The sequence below is a fragment of the Mytilus galloprovincialis genome, chromosome 12, assembly GCF_965363235.1.
Source record: "Mytilus galloprovincialis chromosome 12, xbMytGall1.hap1.1, whole genome shotgun sequence".
Classification (NCBI taxonomy): domain Eukaryota; kingdom Metazoa; phylum Mollusca; class Bivalvia; order Mytilida; family Mytilidae; genus Mytilus; species Mytilus galloprovincialis.
This window is the reverse complement of record NC_134849.1, coordinates 76,098,360-76,118,038: the sequence shown is the minus strand read 5'-3', so window position 1 is coordinate 76,118,038 and position 19,679 is coordinate 76,098,360. Positions and strand designations below refer to the sequence as shown.

At 31.8% G+C, this 19,679-nt stretch overlaps 1 protein-coding gene across 1 annotated transcript; it reads left to right on the top strand.

The window, feature by feature from the left end:
• Window positions 1-81: 81 nt before the first annotated feature.
• Window positions 82-19,429, top strand: LOC143054867 (uncharacterized). The gene is made up of 12 exons (XM_076227944.1): window positions 82-120; window positions 3,780-3,853; window positions 6,764-6,827; window positions 7,826-7,930; window positions 8,749-8,864; window positions 11,277-11,331; window positions 12,694-12,913; window positions 14,477-16,166; window positions 16,805-16,868; window positions 17,629-17,734; window positions 18,218-18,365; window positions 18,683-19,429. The coding sequence occupies exons 2-12, from the start codon at window positions 3,781-3,783 to the stop codon at window positions 18,793-18,795; spliced, it is 2,754 nt and encodes a 917-aa protein (XP_076084059.1). The 5' UTR covers window positions 82-120; window position 3,780; the 3' UTR covers window positions 18,796-19,429.
• The last annotated feature ends 250 nt before the right edge of the window (window positions 19,430-19,679 follow it).

Sequence of the window (19,679 nt, the reverse complement as noted above, 5' to 3'; positions counted from 1 at the left end):
AGCTTATACTTTTTTAATTATTTGTGCGATATCATAATAATTTGCCAAATATAATATGTTTGCATGGTCGTAAAATATTTACATAAAGCGTTTCCGGCGCCATTTCCAAAATCTGAAAAAGTAAAAAAAAAATGTGAATGAGCAAATATAACAGTGGCATCATTGAAACTGTTATTGTTTCACTTAATTTGTTTACAAAAAATACCAAAGATTTCATTTAACGCGTCAAAGGGCATAATTTTCATACAAATTTTCTGAAGTCTAGTCAAAAGTTTATTTCATTTCATTTTCACAATACAATATTTTTTCTCTGACCTAAACGGCTAAAGAATTTTTCTATACAATCCCATTTATTTATTGTTTTTATGCTTTTAGTCTGTTATATTTTATGATCTTCAAGTGATTTGCTGATTCCCCCGGTTCAATGCACATAGAGGCGCTTGCCACATGAACTTTGACTCTGGAGGCTCACAAATCAAATAGATTTGCTTTCATTATATTGCATGTTTTTTCATTTTTAGTGGAAGAAGACGTCAAGTCTTCTGAAGACTTAAGGGGCCGACCATTGGCTTTGAGTCTCCGTATGCCGCATTCATTTCGTGTATTACAATTTCAAAACAACTTAGATTCCTGACACCGATTTTTACACATGATTGGGCATCTGAATCATTTAATTTGTAAATTATGATTGTAAAACAATCACTATCGTAAATATGACCCTTTTATTTATGTAAATTATTAGATTTCATCTCATCCACATGAACGTAATTTGTTTTGTAACAGGATGTTTTAACTGTGGATATTTGTATTACGCATGTGTGAATTTGGTATCGGTACAACTCGCCCTGTTTACAAGTTCGCCCTTGAAGTTACGAATTTGCAATCCTGCAGACAAGAAGATTTTTATTTTTATATAAATAAAAAGGATATATAAAGTGTTATCTTTATTCATGGGTTTCCTTTGTCATGTGAATTAGATGCCCTTCGTAACATACATGTGAACCTCCCGTTTAGGAGAAAAAACTCCCGTGTATGAAATTTTTCAGACGCCATATTTGATCATTTCTTACTACTGTACGGGTGTAATTGACACCTGTGTTCAATTTTACCTGAACATCAAAGAAGATGTATAATTATATGGCTTCACTTTACAGCTTGGGTGTCAAACATACTGGTAATCAACGATGTTTACCTCCGGCTAACTGCCGTTGTGTTATCAAAACGATGTGTATTGGGAATATTGAAATACTTTTTTGTTACTTCCCTTTGTTTTATCCTGTTTTCAGTTATTTTGCTTTTAAAAATGTAAATGGTAAAAAGACTATAAATGATTAATATTTTAATCAAATAATCATAAAAGGATGTTGATTAAATGAATTTAAATGATTTTGGACAAATAAAAAAATTAAAATTTATAAATTATTTTATGAATTTAGACCTCCTTTCAAGGATTAAATTGAAGTTTATATATTAAATTTGTTTATACCCAGTTAGAAGTCAAGATACAATATGTGCAACTAGGCTAATAGTCTAGCTTCTGCTAGCTTCATGTATAATTTTTCTACCATTTAATATATAACTAGAATTATGCAAACAGACTTAAGGAAAAGGCATGTAAGTCATGTAAGTTCATACAAATATGACACTTTTTCTAGACAATCCAGATCTTGCAAAATACATCGCTAAAAATTGTAACCTTTAATTTTGTTGTTGTGCAGTAAAAACCCATATGGGAACTTTCAAAAACAATCCAGATCTTGCAAAATACATCGCTAAAAATTGTAACCTTTAATTTTGTTGTTGTGCAGTAAAAACCCATATGGGAACTTTCAAAAGTTGGCAGGTATGTAACAAGTCTTACTATTTTTATGCTCCATTTATGGGCAATATGTTTTCTAGTCTGTCCGTCCGTCCTGCTTCTGGTTATAAAGTTTATGGTCGAGGTAGTTTTTGATGAAGTTGAAATCCAATCAACTTGAAACTTAGTACACATGTGTTCCTCTTGATATGATCTTCTTAATTACTGCCAAATTAAAGATTTTACCTAATTTTCATAGTCAACTGAACATAGAAAATGATTGTACGGATGGGAAATCCATGTACTTATGACCTTTTCTTGTTTGCAGAAAAAAAATACATTTTAACGATAATGGAACAAAGCAGCCTGGGTAAGTGGGGCTGCTTTTATGGTAATTCAAGTTACCTTTTATTCACCTTCTTCCACTTCAGAGCTATCAGCTCTTTGATTATTTGGTAGTATTTGCATGATGCTGCATGATTTGTTATGTGGTAGTCGGTTAAAGAGCTCACCAGAGCTCATGTTTTATCTGTTATTATGTATATACATGTATATGCCGACTCTAAATAAAATTTACTTACTTACTTACTTACATCTCTTTAGATTACCATTCAAGTATCTGGATAAGCATCTGTAATCCAGTAATCTGGTACAGGGTAAAATGAGCATGCAGGAAGGCCTGACAATAAAAATTTGACAGTGGCTATAATTGCATGTTCAGTATGGGACCCTCACACAGTTGAACAAACCTCCAAAAACGAGATGGTACAAAGGCGAGCTGCCAGATATGTCTGTAACAGATACCATAACATCAGTAGCCTGACAGATATGATAAACACCCTAAACTGGCCAACTCTACAGGAAAGAAGAACACGCACAATTTAATAATGTTCTACAAAATAGTACATAAATCGTAGCTATACCATCTGCTATTCTCATACCATCAGACAGTAGAACCCGCAAAAACCATGATTATACTTTTAGACACATTTCAACCAAAAAAGATACATATAAATATTCATTTTTTCCATATACCATAACCTATTTTACGGACTGCTGCAAAATACTAGCCTTTCTTCATTTACAAGCGCTATTCTGCCAGCTAGGACAAAACAGCTATTTATATTAAGTTTTGCTATTTTGTCGATCTTAATTAAAAATTTAGAATAGACAAAATTTTAAAGCCTACACTTCATGACTTTAATAAGAAATCTCAGTCTATTAAAAAACAAATAGATATGTCTTCTTTTCCTGATCACTTACAATTTTCAAATGGACATTTCATGGGGTGGCAACAATGATTTTTTATTAATACAAATGGTGGTTTATTTTCTGGAATAAAATGGTTACAACAACATGAAAAAAACATTTCATGTTGTTTTCTTTCTTTTAAAGTGTATTTGATAGCCCTATTAACCTGTATTGTTTTAAGTTTAAAATTGAGTGGCCAGTTATTTAAAAAAAAAAGTATAAGTTAGATTTTAGAAGTATGAAAGCGATAAAATATTTACTGGTACACAACAGCCCGGGTGGATTTTGCTTTTTCCACCAGCCCACCGTGAACTGCCCACCCTTGTCCACTCCAACTATAATCTCTGTTTTGTAAAAATATTGATTACAAATGCTTATCTTCTTTTTTCAATTGATTATACTTGCAAGTCTTTTGATTAAACAAAAGAAATTGCATGCCCACTCCTATGGGTGGGCAGAGTGGACAAGCTAGAAATCTGCTTTCTGCTGTTCTCTTTGTAGTCTGCAATGATTAATATTCCTTCTGCATTCAAATTGATCACGGAAACACAATGTGTATATTCTATATATATATCGTGCTATCAAAATGTACCAAGTTTCGTAACGCTGCAGTGCCCTCATGGGAAAGATCTTTGACTATTATTCAGATGTTTTATATACATTTTGTACATAAATTTTTGAGGAAAAAATAATTATGACTAATTTTTTAAAATCTTAGTTCTATTTATAGGATGGCAGCAGAAGATAAGACATTTAAGGGCATCATTATAGAGGCATTGAATTTCCACAACAGAAAAAGTCGAGGTAAGATTAAAGCTCAATTAATTCAGTGTTCTCCCCAAATATTTCATTTAGCATCCTGGTAAACAGGTGAAATTGAAATATCATCTTGTTTCTAAAAATTATAGCATCACATCCATAACATAATCTATAAGAAAACCACTTTAGATAACATCACATTTAGGATTATAGCATCACATTACCACGAAACATGATGCTAAAAGGCCCTGGGGAGAACACTGTACATAGTCAGTGACTGTATATCACATATGAATAATTTGACTGCACAAATAGCACAGCTGCACTATATAATGATATAAAATTGAGAATGGAAATGGGGAATGTGTCAAAGAGACAACAACCCGACCATAGAAAAAACAACAGCAGAAGGTCACTAACAGGTCTTCAATGTAGCGAGCCGCACCTGGAGGCGTCCTTCAGCTGGCCCCTAATATATAATGATATATATCTATATTGCTGTAAAATAAGAAATGTGGTATAATTGCCAATGGGACAACTCTCCACAAGATACCCAATGACACAAAATTAACAACTGTTGGTCACTGTACACTCTTCAACATGAGCAAACCTATACAATCAGTCAGGGGTACTACTTGTACAAGTAATCTTTATATACTTGAAGTAAAAAGAATATACTTATACAAATTAATTATAATTTTTGAATTATCTCCCCTTAATTTTCTCAAAAATTCACTTGTATAAGTGATTTTTTTTACAATCCCACAACAATTCACAAGTTTCGAGATGTAAAAACATGCTTTTAATGATTTAATGGTTAGCTCGTCATTTTTTATTAGAGTTCAATGTTTCATCTCATTAATTCAACAAAGTAACTGATTGTGCAAATATTTTTTAAGTATTTGCACAAGGCTTTCAAAAATTGCTCCTTGGTGGCTTGTAAATGAGCATTGTTGTAAAGAAAACAGACAAATGGGATTTTTATCGTGTTCATTGTCCATGAAATAACACTTAAAGGATAAGTAAAGACATCTGCAAAGAGCAGACAATTTAAAATTCTATCAGAGCAAAGAAATCATAAGAATTCAATATAGGTACATGTATATTAATATTACTTCTTCAAGTAAATGAAAATTACTTGTACAAGAAGTACACTGTACCCCTGACTGACAATGCTAGTATATTTCAGTTTAACATGTACTAGTCTTTTTTTTAAATGTATCAATTGAATTCGTTATAGCCAAACCCTTGTCTCAAACATATGCCCAGTAATGTATCATTTGATACATGTAAATTAAATGAATAGTTTGGTTTGTTTTAACATGTTTAAGGCCAAATAAAATAATATGTGTGTTTCCTTTTTCATCTGAAAAAAATAAGGTAGGTACACTACAGTTTGTGGGAAGGGAATTTTTGTTACAAATACAATTTTTGTTTACATTGAGTCTATGACAATGTATGAGAGAGAAATTAAGAGTGTTTTTCGCAGGGCTTTATAGCACCTGGAAATGTATTGCTATAATTTTAAATTTGATGCTATAAGGTAATTTCATTTTAACTTGGTAACTAATATAAAAATAAGGAGACTTGGTATGATTGCCAATCAGACAACTATCTGCCGAAGTTAAAATGAAGTGGAAGTAAGCAATTATAGGCAACCATACAGCCTTCAACAATGAGAAAAACCCATACCGTGTGGTTGGCTATAGAAAATGCATTACAATTTGCTTTATCCAAAGATTTGCTCCTTCTGTTTTAACCCATTAACCCCTAATGACGCATATAGGCGTCATGGCGACAACCATTCTTTGATGGCACGTATGACCCTCCATACCTTTTTTGAATTGCCCAACTTGAACTGTGATGATAGTAGGGACTTCAACCAAGCAGTTCATGGTCCATTACCTCTTGTCAGACGTCTGTTCATGAAAATATGGCACTTTGAAAGCCGTTTAAGAGTTCAAAATCGGAAAAACGTGAAAAGTAGCCAAAATCAGGTGGGGGTGGGCATCTGTTGATGGCCACTACTTAACTGGTAGTCATTGTAGGTATACACTATTATCGTAAATGCATGCATAGGTGGTATAGGAACACAAAGAGGTATAATATGGCCAACAGGAATCTAGTCTGTAAAATCTAGGTCACCGTTTTGTCAAAAATCCGTAAAAACGGACATTTAGGCAGACCTGACTTGACGATAATAATTCGCCAGCAAGACACTTAAGTCCCATATACTCCCAGTTAGCATGCATGGACTGCTGTAACTATAGGGTAATACTTGAATGACACAGAAACACAGTCTGGTTAATGTTCACCTCTCAAGGTCGTTTTAAAATCGGAAAATAGACGGAAAATGACCATTTTTCAGTGGGGGTGGGTTCAAACCCACGAGAAAATGTTCCACCTCCCACCCCACCCCCCACTCATGCCATCCACCCCCAAATGTCAATACATAGTTTAATAGATGAGCAGCAGTTACAGCATCAAGAGTCTGCTAATTTGCATATAATTTGCATATTATTGCAAATTTTCGAAAATGCCTGATTTTCCAGAAATCTCTTAGGGGCCAATGAGTTAAAAACCTTTCATTGTCCTCTTGTTTTGTCAGATCAATATTTTCAATCTACCGCTTCATGCACCTTTTATTGATTTATAAAACACCTTATCATGATTTACAATAAACATGTAAGTAAATTAATCATGATTTACAATATACATGTATCTGATCAAGATTACAATATCCAAAGAGCTAATCGTGACTTGCAATATATATACATGTACTTAATCATGATTACAACATGTGTGTACCTTTTCATGATATATGAAATACCTGACAATAGATATATGTGTCAATACTTTCTCATTACAGATTATATAGAACAGATAGCTGAGTGGAAAGAAAGATTTACTACGTTACAATAGATATATATATGTGTCAATACTTTCTCATTACAGATTACATAGAACAGATAGCCGACTGGAAAGAAAGATTTGCTACGTTACAAAAGCAAAAGCAAAGGCTAGTACCAAGAAGTCATTAATTATTTTCTATAATCATGATAAGCATCTTTAAGTGAATTACCTCAGAAGTGCATTAAAATCTTCTCCATTGTTTTTTTAGGAGGAACAAACACATTTTTCAACTTTTATCAGGAACTTTAAGTTTTTATTGGTGTTCAATCATAGCTTTCTTTGCACTTATTCAAAACATTTAACATAAGGTTTTTATGTCTATATTTTATATCATAGATAGGATAAGCACGATGCACACACAAACAAAGGGCAAATAGCTCCTAAATGGAGCTTTAGTTAAAATTGACTGAAGCATCCTGAGGATTTAACAAGCCATTTAGAAAAATAAAAATTTCTTTTACAGTTGTGAAGGAAATGTGCACACCAGCAGTGTATTAGGAGATAATTTTTACAAAGAATATTGTTAGGTTACACAGTTAGGATCAAAATTAAACATCTATATCAAATCTCTACTAAAGCAATCCTGCGAAACAAAAATTACACACAAGAACTAAATTTATCGGGGGAAAAACAATCAGAACAAATACAATAGGTCTTTCCACAGAACCAGAAAAGTGCATCTGGAAAGACTTATGAATATTGATTAAATATCATTCTAACATGACGTCCTTCAAACGCTTTGAGTACACACCTGTGGTAAATTATTAGTATATTGCCAGGGCTTTTCCGATTGTACTCCCACGTCATATGCTTTTTTATGAAAGAGGTACCCGATGTCATAGAAAGATGACGTAAGAATATAAGCAATTTAGGGGAAAATACACACTTGTGAAACCAAAAATCATCACAACAAAGAAACGTAAACAAAAGATGCTAAAATCTGGTACAAGCCAATTATTTTTATACATATAATATTTAAGTAAATTATCATTTAAATTCATCCAAAACAATCTAAATATGTTATTGAAAATAGATTAAGCATGTCACTACTTCAGTTTACTCCGTTCTTTTACGTCAATTTAAGTGTGCGTTTATTTTTTCTAGGTATCAGGAGGAATACAGAAATATTAAAAGAGAAGTTGAGACGTATACACAAGAGAATAATAAATTAAAAGGAGAAGTAGATAGTTTAAGGCAGGTTATAAACAGGTGATTGTTTTACTTAGCGCACAACATTGTTTCCTGGGTCACAGAAAGAGATTCAGTTAATTTTACCAGATTCAAAACACAAAGCAATTGAGTTAGTTTTTATAGGTGCTAATTTCTTATTATTTTCCTCTTCAATGTGTTCATGGACTGACAGGCATTTACATACATTTATCTTTATAGTGACACATAGCTGAGCAAGCAAGATTAATAAGATAATCAAGCAAATGAATGAGAGAAAAAATAAATAAAAGTATTATATAACAGAATAAAGTTTCAGTGCCCAAACATGATTAAAGTACACACTAAACATGCAAAATGAACTATTCGGTACACTAAAAGTGATTTAAGTGAGGATGGGGTATACTGGTTTTACATCTGTCTTTCCCTTAAAATTTTCATTTTCTTTAGGAACTACAAAAGCAAATGAGTTATCAAGCTTAGTATGAATATACTATATTGTGTAATGCAGTTTCAGATTCATCCCTTAAGAACTTCATGTTTAAATAATACTTGAAACAATTGCCATGTATATTGTTTTCTCTCATTTTTTTTCAGGAACTACATATCAGGCCTTGCAGTCATAAAACTTTCCAGCACGATTGTCATTCAAAAATCAACCAATCAAATTATTGGATTTTATATTTCGAGCACAAATTTTGTACTCCCAAGTACTAAGTAAAGTTTTATGACCAAGAGCCCATGGCTCATCAGATATTTGGAAATTTTCACATGTATTGCTCATCAACTTCCTGTTTACCAAATATTTAGTGGGGTTGTTATTTGAAAGCAATAGCTCAAGTTTAACTTGTGTATTTTAGAGACCAGAGGAATGACAGATGTACAGCGTGCAGTAGTTTTCAGCACACCATACAGACACTTAAAGATGTGTATGAGAATACACTAACACAGAAAGATAACCATATAACTTATTTAGGTAAAATCTGGTATTGAAATGACATATGACTATCAAAAAAACATAAAAATGACTTAAACAAGTGATTACCCACAAGGCCTCTGTTCAACCCCATATGTATCATATAAGGCAACTTTTTTCCTTTCTTCTGCTTATATAACCTTAAAAATAATTAGTAGTACAAGACATGTAAATGGAGCTCCACTTATATTTTTGATCATTATAAGGTTATTACATAAATGTAGGCAAATATTTTGTACCCATTGAAGCTTAGGCCCATTAAAGTTAATTAGTAGATTTTCATCCAAATTTTTGAAAAAATGGGGCGGGTGGGAGAATTTTATTTTTTATTTTGTATTTCTAATGAAACCCTCTTGTGACGTGTTCTTCATATACGCAAGTATAATAATTATAATAAGCTTATATCATGTATATACATGTATTTATAAGGAATCTTACATAATTTTTCAAATCTTAAATAAAAATCTAGTGTTGGCAACCATTCACGGTTCTACATGTAATTGCTGTTTTAGAAACCTATTTTTAGTAAACAGCATAAACATAAGAGAAATGCTCTCTTCAGTTGGACTTCCTTCACCAAAGGGGTAGGTCCAGTAAGATCCCTTTTTGACCCTAAAATATAGCCGTTTTACAAAATTGTTAAATTGTAAACTTTTAGTTATCTATTGGACTGTAAAATGCTTCTGCTACATAGATATGGGCTGTTTTTGACAATGCAATGCACATATATTGGGTACTAGCACCATTAAGTCATGCTAAATTACTGAAATCTTCACAATTCTAGCATTTTAGTTAAATATTAGATGAATTTCGTGTAAAACGAAAGTGGCCGCATTCGTGTTCATCCTTAATACTGAAATGTAAGTTGTATTTGATGATAATGCATAACATATATAAAGGTTGGGGATGAACACGGATGCGGCCACTTTCATTTTTGACAAAATCCATCTGAAAAGTGACATTTTTCGGCATATTTGGTAGATTTTTCATATTTGAGCTTGAATCGGATCATTTTTAATGACTAATTCAGTTAAAATCGTTCACATAAACTAATTGAATCAAATAAAATAGACACTTAAGTGTTTTAAAAGTGGTCAAAATCTTTCGCCAGATGAACCTAAAATTTGAGGCCAAAATTGGTTCTTACCGGACCTACTCCTTTATGTTTTTTTGTTTCCATTAAATGGAATAAATATGCATGGGTATGCAACACAAGAATTATGAGTACAGAATAAAATGAAAACACAGTTTTGAAAATAATAGGGTTGGTGCTTTTATGATTCTTCTTATAGATGCAAATATAATTAATATGTAAAACATGAACTAAACAAAAAAGAAGGAGTTGTTTAATGACTCTATTGAGGGTATTGGGACAGAAGGTGTTTGCTGTTTGTCAACAAAAACACAATAGCCATGGGTAAATTTAAGTGTATGTTTGCTGACCTTTTGAACTCAACATACTGTCATAAATCTAACAAGTTCGTTCTTGTGTCAATTTGTTTAATCCAGTTATGTTTTTGTACCACTGTGTGCCACGACTTTGCTCTTTGGATATTATTCATAGTCAAAAATTCCTGACACAAAGTCATTTTATCAATTTTGCAATTATACCGTAATTAACGGTTCTTATCACAGAAATGTGTGTCATGCCGCGATTTGCGTTCTTGGACACAGCGTATTACTTGAATCCCGATTATTTAATGCTCTCTCGTAATCAATCTATATTCTTGGTAGATGATTTTGTCACCATAGTCATAGAGCTGCAGAAACATTTTAAAATACTCAGAAGAAATACGAAAACCAAAATTTAAAACGGGAAGTTTGGAATGAAACGAAAGTTTTGACGGTTACCGGAAATCATAAATTTTTTAAAATAAAATAAAATCAGGGCGGGGCTATTTCAGAGGGGCGGGCGGGGATGAAAATCTATCAATTAATTTTAATTGGCCTTATGTCTCTGATTAAAGAATCTTTGCTCCTCTCATTCTAATTTTTTGCCAGATATTTGGACTTCTTTGTTTTTATCCATGTAGTGCCATTTAAAATTTTATCCGCAAGCTGCTACTTTTCTTTTCATTATTTTATAACATAAAGTATAAAAAGCCATATATCTGAAAATCTTAGAAAATTTTATTAATTTTTTTAATAGTTTTTGAAAGAAAAAACATTGTTAAATGTCCATTCTTGACACAAAAAAACACACACAAAGCAAAGCAAAAGTCTGTTTGTTTACATGGCAAAACTTTTACAAGTACCACAAATGCCACCAGTTTTAAAGCTCTACAAGTGAAAGCGTGGGAATGGTTTGTTTTGTTATCACTTTGATAACTTTGCCTTCATACATTAACAGAAATTGTGATTTATAGCTTGAAAGCTGATTTAAATTTATATGATTATTTTTTTTTCTTTCAGAAAAAAGAATAAACGAACTAGAAAGAAGAAAACATAGTAATACAAATGGACAGTTGTAAGTAATTTGAAATTGGAGGAAAACAAAACTACAAATTTTTGTAATTAAAATATATCCAACAAAAAGTTAAAACACAGTATGAAATGTACACTATTTAATTTGATAAGCATATTGACTGATTCTCTTTATTTCCTCCATTATACTGAAGAGTTACATTTTATAACACAAATATACTAATTACAAGAAATCAACAACATACAATTAAAGGACACATAAGCAAACAAAAAAAAACGTTTACTTACATGTATGTATATCTATATGCTACATTTGTTGGAATCAGACATTTTAGTGACTAAAATTAAACCTATGCACAGATAATTGGCCTTCAAATTTCCTGTACAGATAAAATATATGATCTGCCAAGCAACACATCATGTTTCTCCAGTTGTCAGAGTTCACAGTCTTTGACCAAAGATATGCTACCCTCCTTTCAAAGTAGTCTAGTCCTACAGACAGATAGATTGGTCATCTGTGGAACTCATCTACTCTTAAAGGAGGATAGTTTACCAAACCTAAGAATAACTTCACAGTTCAGCTAGCATGCTAGCTTACTAAAGATATTACCTACACACTCAATGCAATCAGCTGTAATCTAATCAACATTTAAGGTGGTACCAAACTACTTGACTAAAATTAGTTTGGCTTGTTTAACATGTTTAATATTGATAAAATTTGACAAAATATTTACTTTCTCCCTTTCACAAACATAAAAATTTCAAAAAAATTAGAACATCATACTTTGTCTGAAAAAAATCATTGGATATATATATAGCAGTTTGTGAAACACTAGTCTAGTCATTTAGAAGCTTAATACTTACTTAACGATAGAATGTGATAAAAAAGAAGTTCAGCTTATTTTTACAGAGTTATCTCTCTGTAGTGTTATGTACCACCTTGACATGTTTAAGTCCCTGTTGTTTTGCTTTTCTAAAACTGCTAGAATCCATCAGACTTTTATAAATAAATATTGCATGATGAAAGTTAAATAAAAAAATCTTGAACTTTCACCATGGTTTTTAAACAGACAATGTGAATTATCCCCCTTTTACCATTGACCTAATATTTTTTTTTTTTTAAATGCCCTAGAGTCCTAATATTTTTTATTTTTCACAGTTTTATATTAAATGTCTAAAATATATTGGGTTGATATTGTTATAATGATTAAATTTGATTAAAATAAGTGGTGTGATAACAAAAACAGGATAAATGTGTTTACAGTTATCCCAATAGGGAATTTATCAGCTTTGTTTCATCTGATATTTATCTTATTGACCTGATAAATTCTGATTTTAGGACAATTACACACTGTGTTACTAATAATATCACTTTGTCAACATTTTCAAACTTCTTTTTTTATAGAAATGGAAATTTGAACATTGCATTATCAAGCCCAGATTCTACAAGTAAATATACACCACACAAGACTAAACAACAGCCTGGTCCTGACGATGGACATGCAGCTGCAGAATCCAATAGGAAGTCATATGACAAAATAGAGGAGGATCCAAGTCCTGATAGGCTAGATAAAAGTTTGAAACTGAGGTTGCCAAGGAACAAAAAGAGAAGCAGATATTCAGAGGTATTTTATTTAAGGGGATGACTAATGAAGTTAATTTTTATACGACCGCAAAAATTAAAAAAAATTTGGTCGTATATTGGTATAAACACGTCTGCGTCGTTATTGTCGTCCAAGACAGTTAATTTCCATATAATAGCTTTAGTATAAATAGATAGAAATTAATAAAGTTTTAACACAAGGTTTATAACCACAAAAGGAAGGTTTGGATTGATTTTGGGAGTTTTGGTCCCATCAGTTAAGGAATTAGGGGCCAAAATGGTCCAAAATTAAACTTCATTTGATTTCATCAAAAATTGAATTGTTGGGGTTCTTTGATATGCTAAATCTAACAGTGTATTTATATTTTTAATTTTTGGTCCTGTTTTTAAATTAGTCTACACTAAGTACAAAGGGTCCAAAATTAAACTTAGTTTGATTTTAACAAAAATTGAATTATTTGGGTTCTTTGATATGCTGAATCTAAACATGTCAACATGTCACATTTTCTTTTTTATGTTCTTAGATTTGGGATATTGGACAATAATAGGTAAATGTCCAATTTTATTTTTTTTTAATTTCTTAGACCACATTCATTCTGTATCAGAAACCTATTCTGTGTCAACTATCACAATCCAAATTCAGAGCTGTATTAAGCTTGAATGTTGTGTCCATACTTGCCCCAACTGTTCATATTCAACCTCTGCAGTCGTATCAAGCTGTGTCCTGTGGAACATCTGGTTCTCATACTTTTCATATGGTTGAAACTGGTAGAAATGTAAAAAAAGAAAAAAACAATATGGGTTCACTGCATGTTCATCGGATAGTAAAACAAAACAATTTGTCCTTTCCCTGACCTATTGCAATGTATTGATTATTTTTATTGAATCAATGTGTGGTTGAATTGATCTCCTTTCTTCATTGGTCAAAATTTGATTGTGACGTCAAATTCTCTTGCTTTCTTCTGAATTTTCTATTGTGATGTCTGGAAAAAATGCGTTCATGTCTGATGATGTCACATTAGAAGAACACATCTTTTTGCAAACCAGCATATATATATGTAAATATATGTATTACATTTTGTATCTTTAGACATTAGTTTTATATATTGTTTGGGGTAATTTTTTTACCTATATGATTTTTGTTGTTTTATATTCCTGGATTGCTGTCTCATTAGTGTTATTTACATTTGAGTATACAGTGCTTTGAATAATTGGAGAAAATTTGTATTGATGAGTCAATGTATAGCAAGTTTGATTCTTATGCTTATTATGATAAAATAAGCCAACAGAAAAGCAGTTTAAATTAGAGAATATATACGAAAGGGAATTTCCAATAGTGTTTCCAATCTGTTTCCCCTATCACCATAGGCAAGTAAAAAAGCAAAAATCTACAAAACCTAGTGTATATTATGTACTGTAAATTCAGAAGTTTTTGTGTACATGCATTTATGAAAACCATTGTTTAAACAATGGACACACATTTGAGATTAATTAATTTTAACAAAGCATATCCTGTTGCAATTTACACAATGATTAGAATATTACAATAATTTCTGAAATTAAACATGGAAGTTTTATTTTGTAGGACCCTTCACCAGAACAGAAAAGACCAAGAATGGAAGAAACAATGATTGAGATGCATTCAGATGGTATCGATAATGAAAGAATTACGGGAAAATCATCAAGGAAAGATAACTTGCAAAAGAGGCCCCATATTATTGTCCCAGAGACCTGTTTATTTGACGCTGATTTATTTGAAGAGGAAGAAGAAACAGTATGTGACGAAAAAGCTGACAACGCCAAAAATCTCACAGGAATTAAGAAAAATAAATGGACAATTGCTATGGATACTAGTTCTTCATCAGAAAATGAAGACAATGGATTGAAAATTCAAGATCAAGGTAAAAAGGAAAAGCAGGTCAATAGGTCATGGCTTCATAGTATGTTAAGCAGTCCAGATTTGGACCAGACAAAGTTGAATAAAGGTGAACAGTCTGAGGAATTTGAAGGAAGAAAAATTAATTTGAAGAAAAATAAAAGTGATCCTTCTCACATGTTAAAGCAAGTCAATCCTGGAAGAGAACAAACTAAAGCTAAAACATTATCTCAGCATGATAGCCCACTCAAAGTGGTGCCACTGAAAAATTGTAAAATTGTAAAGAAAACATCAAACCTCAATTGTACAAATTTAACAGATGATATAAGTGGAGAAACTGTTCATATTCATTCCAGTCCTGAGTTTTCATCACCTTCATTGGTCAGTAATGGTCGAATGGCCAGAAATATTTCAGCAAGATCTTCACAACAACCAATAGACATTCCATCTGACAACGAATCTCCTTTGACTTCTGAAAATGAACAAAGGTATCCTGAAGTGGATGTTCTGTTCGAAGATTCAGAATCATCACAATCAGACAAAATATTGAATTCATCGAAAGACAGAAGTGTTGATAAATTATCGAGGAAGGTCAGAGGGAAAAAGTCAAGGTCACAGGAAAAGTCACCTGACATTAACAGTTCTTGGAAAATGAGGGAAAGGAAATCAAAAGTACAAGAAAAATCACCATTAAAAGATACTTCTAACATGGATGAGGAGTTCAAAAATAAGTTACGACAAAGTACATTGAGTCAAGCTTTCATGAACAGCACGAAACAGGATACAGATTTACAGCAGGCTATAGAACAGTCTTTACAAGAATCTACAGGAAAACTATGTGATAAAGGTCAACCAAACAATGAATTGATAGAGTCAAAAGAAAACAGTCCTCCATTTAAAAAACCAGCAGTTCCAAAACCTAAATTTAAAAGAAGTAAGGTGAGAAAAACAGCAGACCTTGATGAAACTATTGCACCTGTTGGTGATGAAAAACATTTATCTGACATAGACATGGAAGAAACAATGGCTCCATCTAGGATAAATGATAAACCAAAGGGAGGTAATCCTGATCCATTTAGAATAAATGGCAGTTTGGATCCTGCGATTGAGCTTTCACAACTTTGTGCTGAATCACAGGACCTTGGAGATGAACTTGAAATGACCTTACAAAACAGACACAACAATGGAAAAACAGAAAATAGGGTGAAGGAAAATACAGACTGCATTGACGCTTTACAAGATTTCAGATTAGAAGATCTCCATGGTAATGATGATTTCCCTAAAACATCAACTTGTATAGAATTTGGTGAAGATTCTCAAGCTATTCCATGCAGTTCTACAAGTGTTAAGTTTGGAGGTGGACGATTAAAGGGACAAAAGAAAAAACTGAAAACTGGAGGTAAACCCTTGTTTTACTTTATCTGGGGACATTAATATATTATCTTTATCTAAGTAAAGTTTATATGATCTTTGGTGTGTTGCAAAAAATTGGATTTCTAAATAGTGAAAATGCCGCTAATATCAATAGTTGTTGGGTGATACTAATTAACTACATACATTTTTTGTAACACATACAATGTAGCAAGATTTTGTTGTCGCATTATTTTTTAAATCCTTAAATGCTTAAATGCTTGATAAGCATGATGAGACAACTAAGTTTTATTGCAAAAAAAAGGTTGTTGTTCATCATGTTCATATATTTTTTATAGATAGTAAAAAAAGAAATGACAGTGCATGTCGTAATATGTCGGATTATTATTTGCATGATATCTATAAGTAATGATCTTATCCTCTCATTTATTTAAGTTAGCCAGTTTGAATATGTTGAGTAACTCGTGGACTTGGAGAATTCAATATTGGCAAAATTTGTGAATTTGAGCGATTTTGTTTTTTAAGAAAGGGAGATAACCCATCAACTTTACAATTTTATACTTCTGTTTTTAAATAACTATCATGACTAAGTGGGAAGACTTATTTGTGTATTTGATCTAAATTACTAAAAAACAATGTTTTACTGTACTTTTTTATTTGTCACAGATACAGAAGATCTGGAAACAGAAGAACCACAGATAAACAAACAGATGGAAGATAGTTTTGATGTGTATGTATTGTTTTCTGGAACATTTATTTGATATTTTTAAAAGTTTAACTGATGAATTAGATTAAGATATTTTTTTTTTCAAGATATAAGGTTTTTATCACCATGATCACCAATTATTTGTATAAACCAGGAAAAAATATCCTTCAAGTAACATGAGTAACGATATCCCAATCACCCATTAAAGTTGCAGACGGAGGGGTTTTACAAATATGTGAAAAAGGTGTTCATTTGTCTGTTTAGATATTGAATGAATTTTGGATCAAAGCTGATTAGTAAACTACAAGGAATAGAATCGTGTTCATGTTATATAAGGGTGATATTTATCTGTGTGCAAATCTTGAACAGCAGGAATTTCATACAAAATGAAAATAAGGATATGTGGTATGAATGCCAATAAAACAAATTGTCATCAGATTTCAAATGATGTGGAAATAAGGATTTCTGGTCACTATAATGACTTCAACAATGAGAAAACCCTTACTTTATAGTCAGCTGTAAAAAGGCACAGCATGAAAAGTGTGGTTAATTCAACCTACCGTTTTCAAATACATGGGTTCATTTGTGGAGAGTTTTCTCATTTGCAATCATACCACATCTTCATTTTATATCAGAGAAAGTTGGGGTTCTCATTTTATCTATTCAAAAATTTTTGTTTACAAGTGTGTGGAATATTTCTATACCAAAGTTGAATGATTTCTTTTGTTCTTATTGCAAAATCTGTTTTGAAAAAAATATTTTAAATGTTTTGTCATTATCACAGTCGGCCAAAGACAACTACTGAGCCTGACTATGCCTATGTTGATGTTGTCCGTGGTAAAGATGACAGAAGGAAACTGAAAGCTTTTTGGTGTCAAGAATGTGCTGATGTATGTCATTATTTGTGTATTATAGATTTTCAGGCAATTTTGATATGTAATTCTTAAAAATCAGTATCATTATGATAACGCTCTTTTTATATTTAAAGAATTTTGATAAAAGTTGGTTCTGTAAGAGGACAGTATCCAAAAATTAATTTGTAAATAAAAATGCAAATTAGTCTGTCAACTATATAATTTATGATAATTCTATGATATATTTTTCCAAAGACTTCACTGTAGATTGACTGTATACATCAATGAGACAGCAACACAGTGACATCAACCTTGTAATTTATAATGTAATGAGACAAAAAGAAGTTATTATTTATACTCATAATAATTATAACAATCTCTATGTAAAATTTGTGGTATTTCTGCAAAACAAACCATCAAATTCTGAAGGCCAGGTGAGTTGTACTGGCTCAGAAGGAGCCTCTAGATTTTAATCATGTTCAAGTAGAAATAACATACAAATTATACTTCTGTTTTTAGTTCTATAAAGACACTGGTGAATCTGATGAAGCCATACAGAAGAGGATGCAGGAATGTTCCAGACATAGAGCTAAACATGCCCCTCCTAGTACCCCTGAACATTTCTGGTCTGTTGGGTTCATGGACACACCAGAATGTGAAGAGAGAGGTAAATTCAATTCGCGATTTCAGAGCCCAATGCAGTCTGAAAGTGTACAACAATAATTCATGGAGCCAATTACCCATCAAATGTTTTACAATAGAATTTGTTAACAACAAATGACGTTCCTACACATTTAGCATTGTGGAAAAGAAAGGATAGGGTACATATAGTTTTCTGGTTCCTGATTTAGAATCCGATCACAATTTATTCAAAACAAAACCAAAGTAACACTGTAAAAGTACTGTATCACTGTTCTTGATATAAAAAAAATCACAGTTTATCATTCCTGGAGTATTTATTATCTTTTTCTTTCCTTCTATCAGGGTATATCAACAGAGAAGAATCACCAGAAGAGAAGAAAGAACCAACGTTTAACAGAAGAAGTAAATACAGAAAATTGTTCAAATCTAAAAATGAGGAGGACAAATACAGCTGATAAATCACATGATAGTCACATGACATGAATACTTTGTCATAAACCTGACATCAACTGTACTAAGAAATTGTCATGTACATTACATATGGGCATATGTATATTTAATGGAGATATTGAATATTCAGGGATTTTGTACTTATTTATATTTTAACCAATGTTTTAGTTAGGGCTATTCCATTAAAATGTATGTGGGAGGGCGTGACAAATGTAGGAAGGGACTTTCAAAATTACTCTACATTCAAGAACCATTTTTAGGTAATTTTGCATAATGGTTATAGATGCATTGCTGACAAAAACCCATGACTCACATTCAATAATTCAACTTCCCTTCCTGCCCTCCCACATACATTTTAATAGAATTGCCCTTAATTTCTAACAAAGATCTCAATTAATTTTTTTATATTTATTTTTCTTGATATTTATAGCGCTGATGGGCATGGTTGTAGAAATTATAATTAAATGATATTTGTTTAATTTTAAATGTTTAAAAATTGTACTGGTATAAACTAGAGAAAAAGTCATGCTTGTGAAACGGGAATATCTCACCAAGTGTCTCATCATGAAAATGTATTCTTGTGAAAGTATATTCCAGATCATAATTGTATTTGTTTGTCTGTTACAAAATTTGGTGTCGTTCAAGAAATTTACTACCAGGCCTCACGGTCATAAAACTTTCGAGCATGATTTTTGTACTCAGACTCGAAAATCAACCAATCAAATTGCTGGCTTTCATGTTTCGAGCATGATTTTTGTGCTCCGAGCACTGAGCAAAGTTTTATGCCTTCAAGGCCAGAAGTTAAGATTGATAAATCTAAAGATTGCCAAAAGGCTAATAATTTTTTATATGGCCTTATTAAACAAGAATTTGAATGAGATAAAATACA

Bases quoted from the DNA above. Each gene is read 5' to 3' on its own strand.
- LOC143054867 (XM_076227944.1), top strand. From the start codon at position 3,781: ATGGCAGCAGAAGATAAGACATTTAAGGGCATCATTATAGAGGCATTG. The intron at 8,865-11,276 runs GTAAAATCTGGT...TTTTTCTTTCAG, and splicing joins TAACCATATAACTTATTTAG to AAAAAAGAATAAACGAACTA. The intron at 11,332-12,693 runs GTAAGTAATTTG...CTTTTTTTATAG, and splicing joins AGTAATACAAATGGACAGTT to AAATGGAAATTTGAACATTG.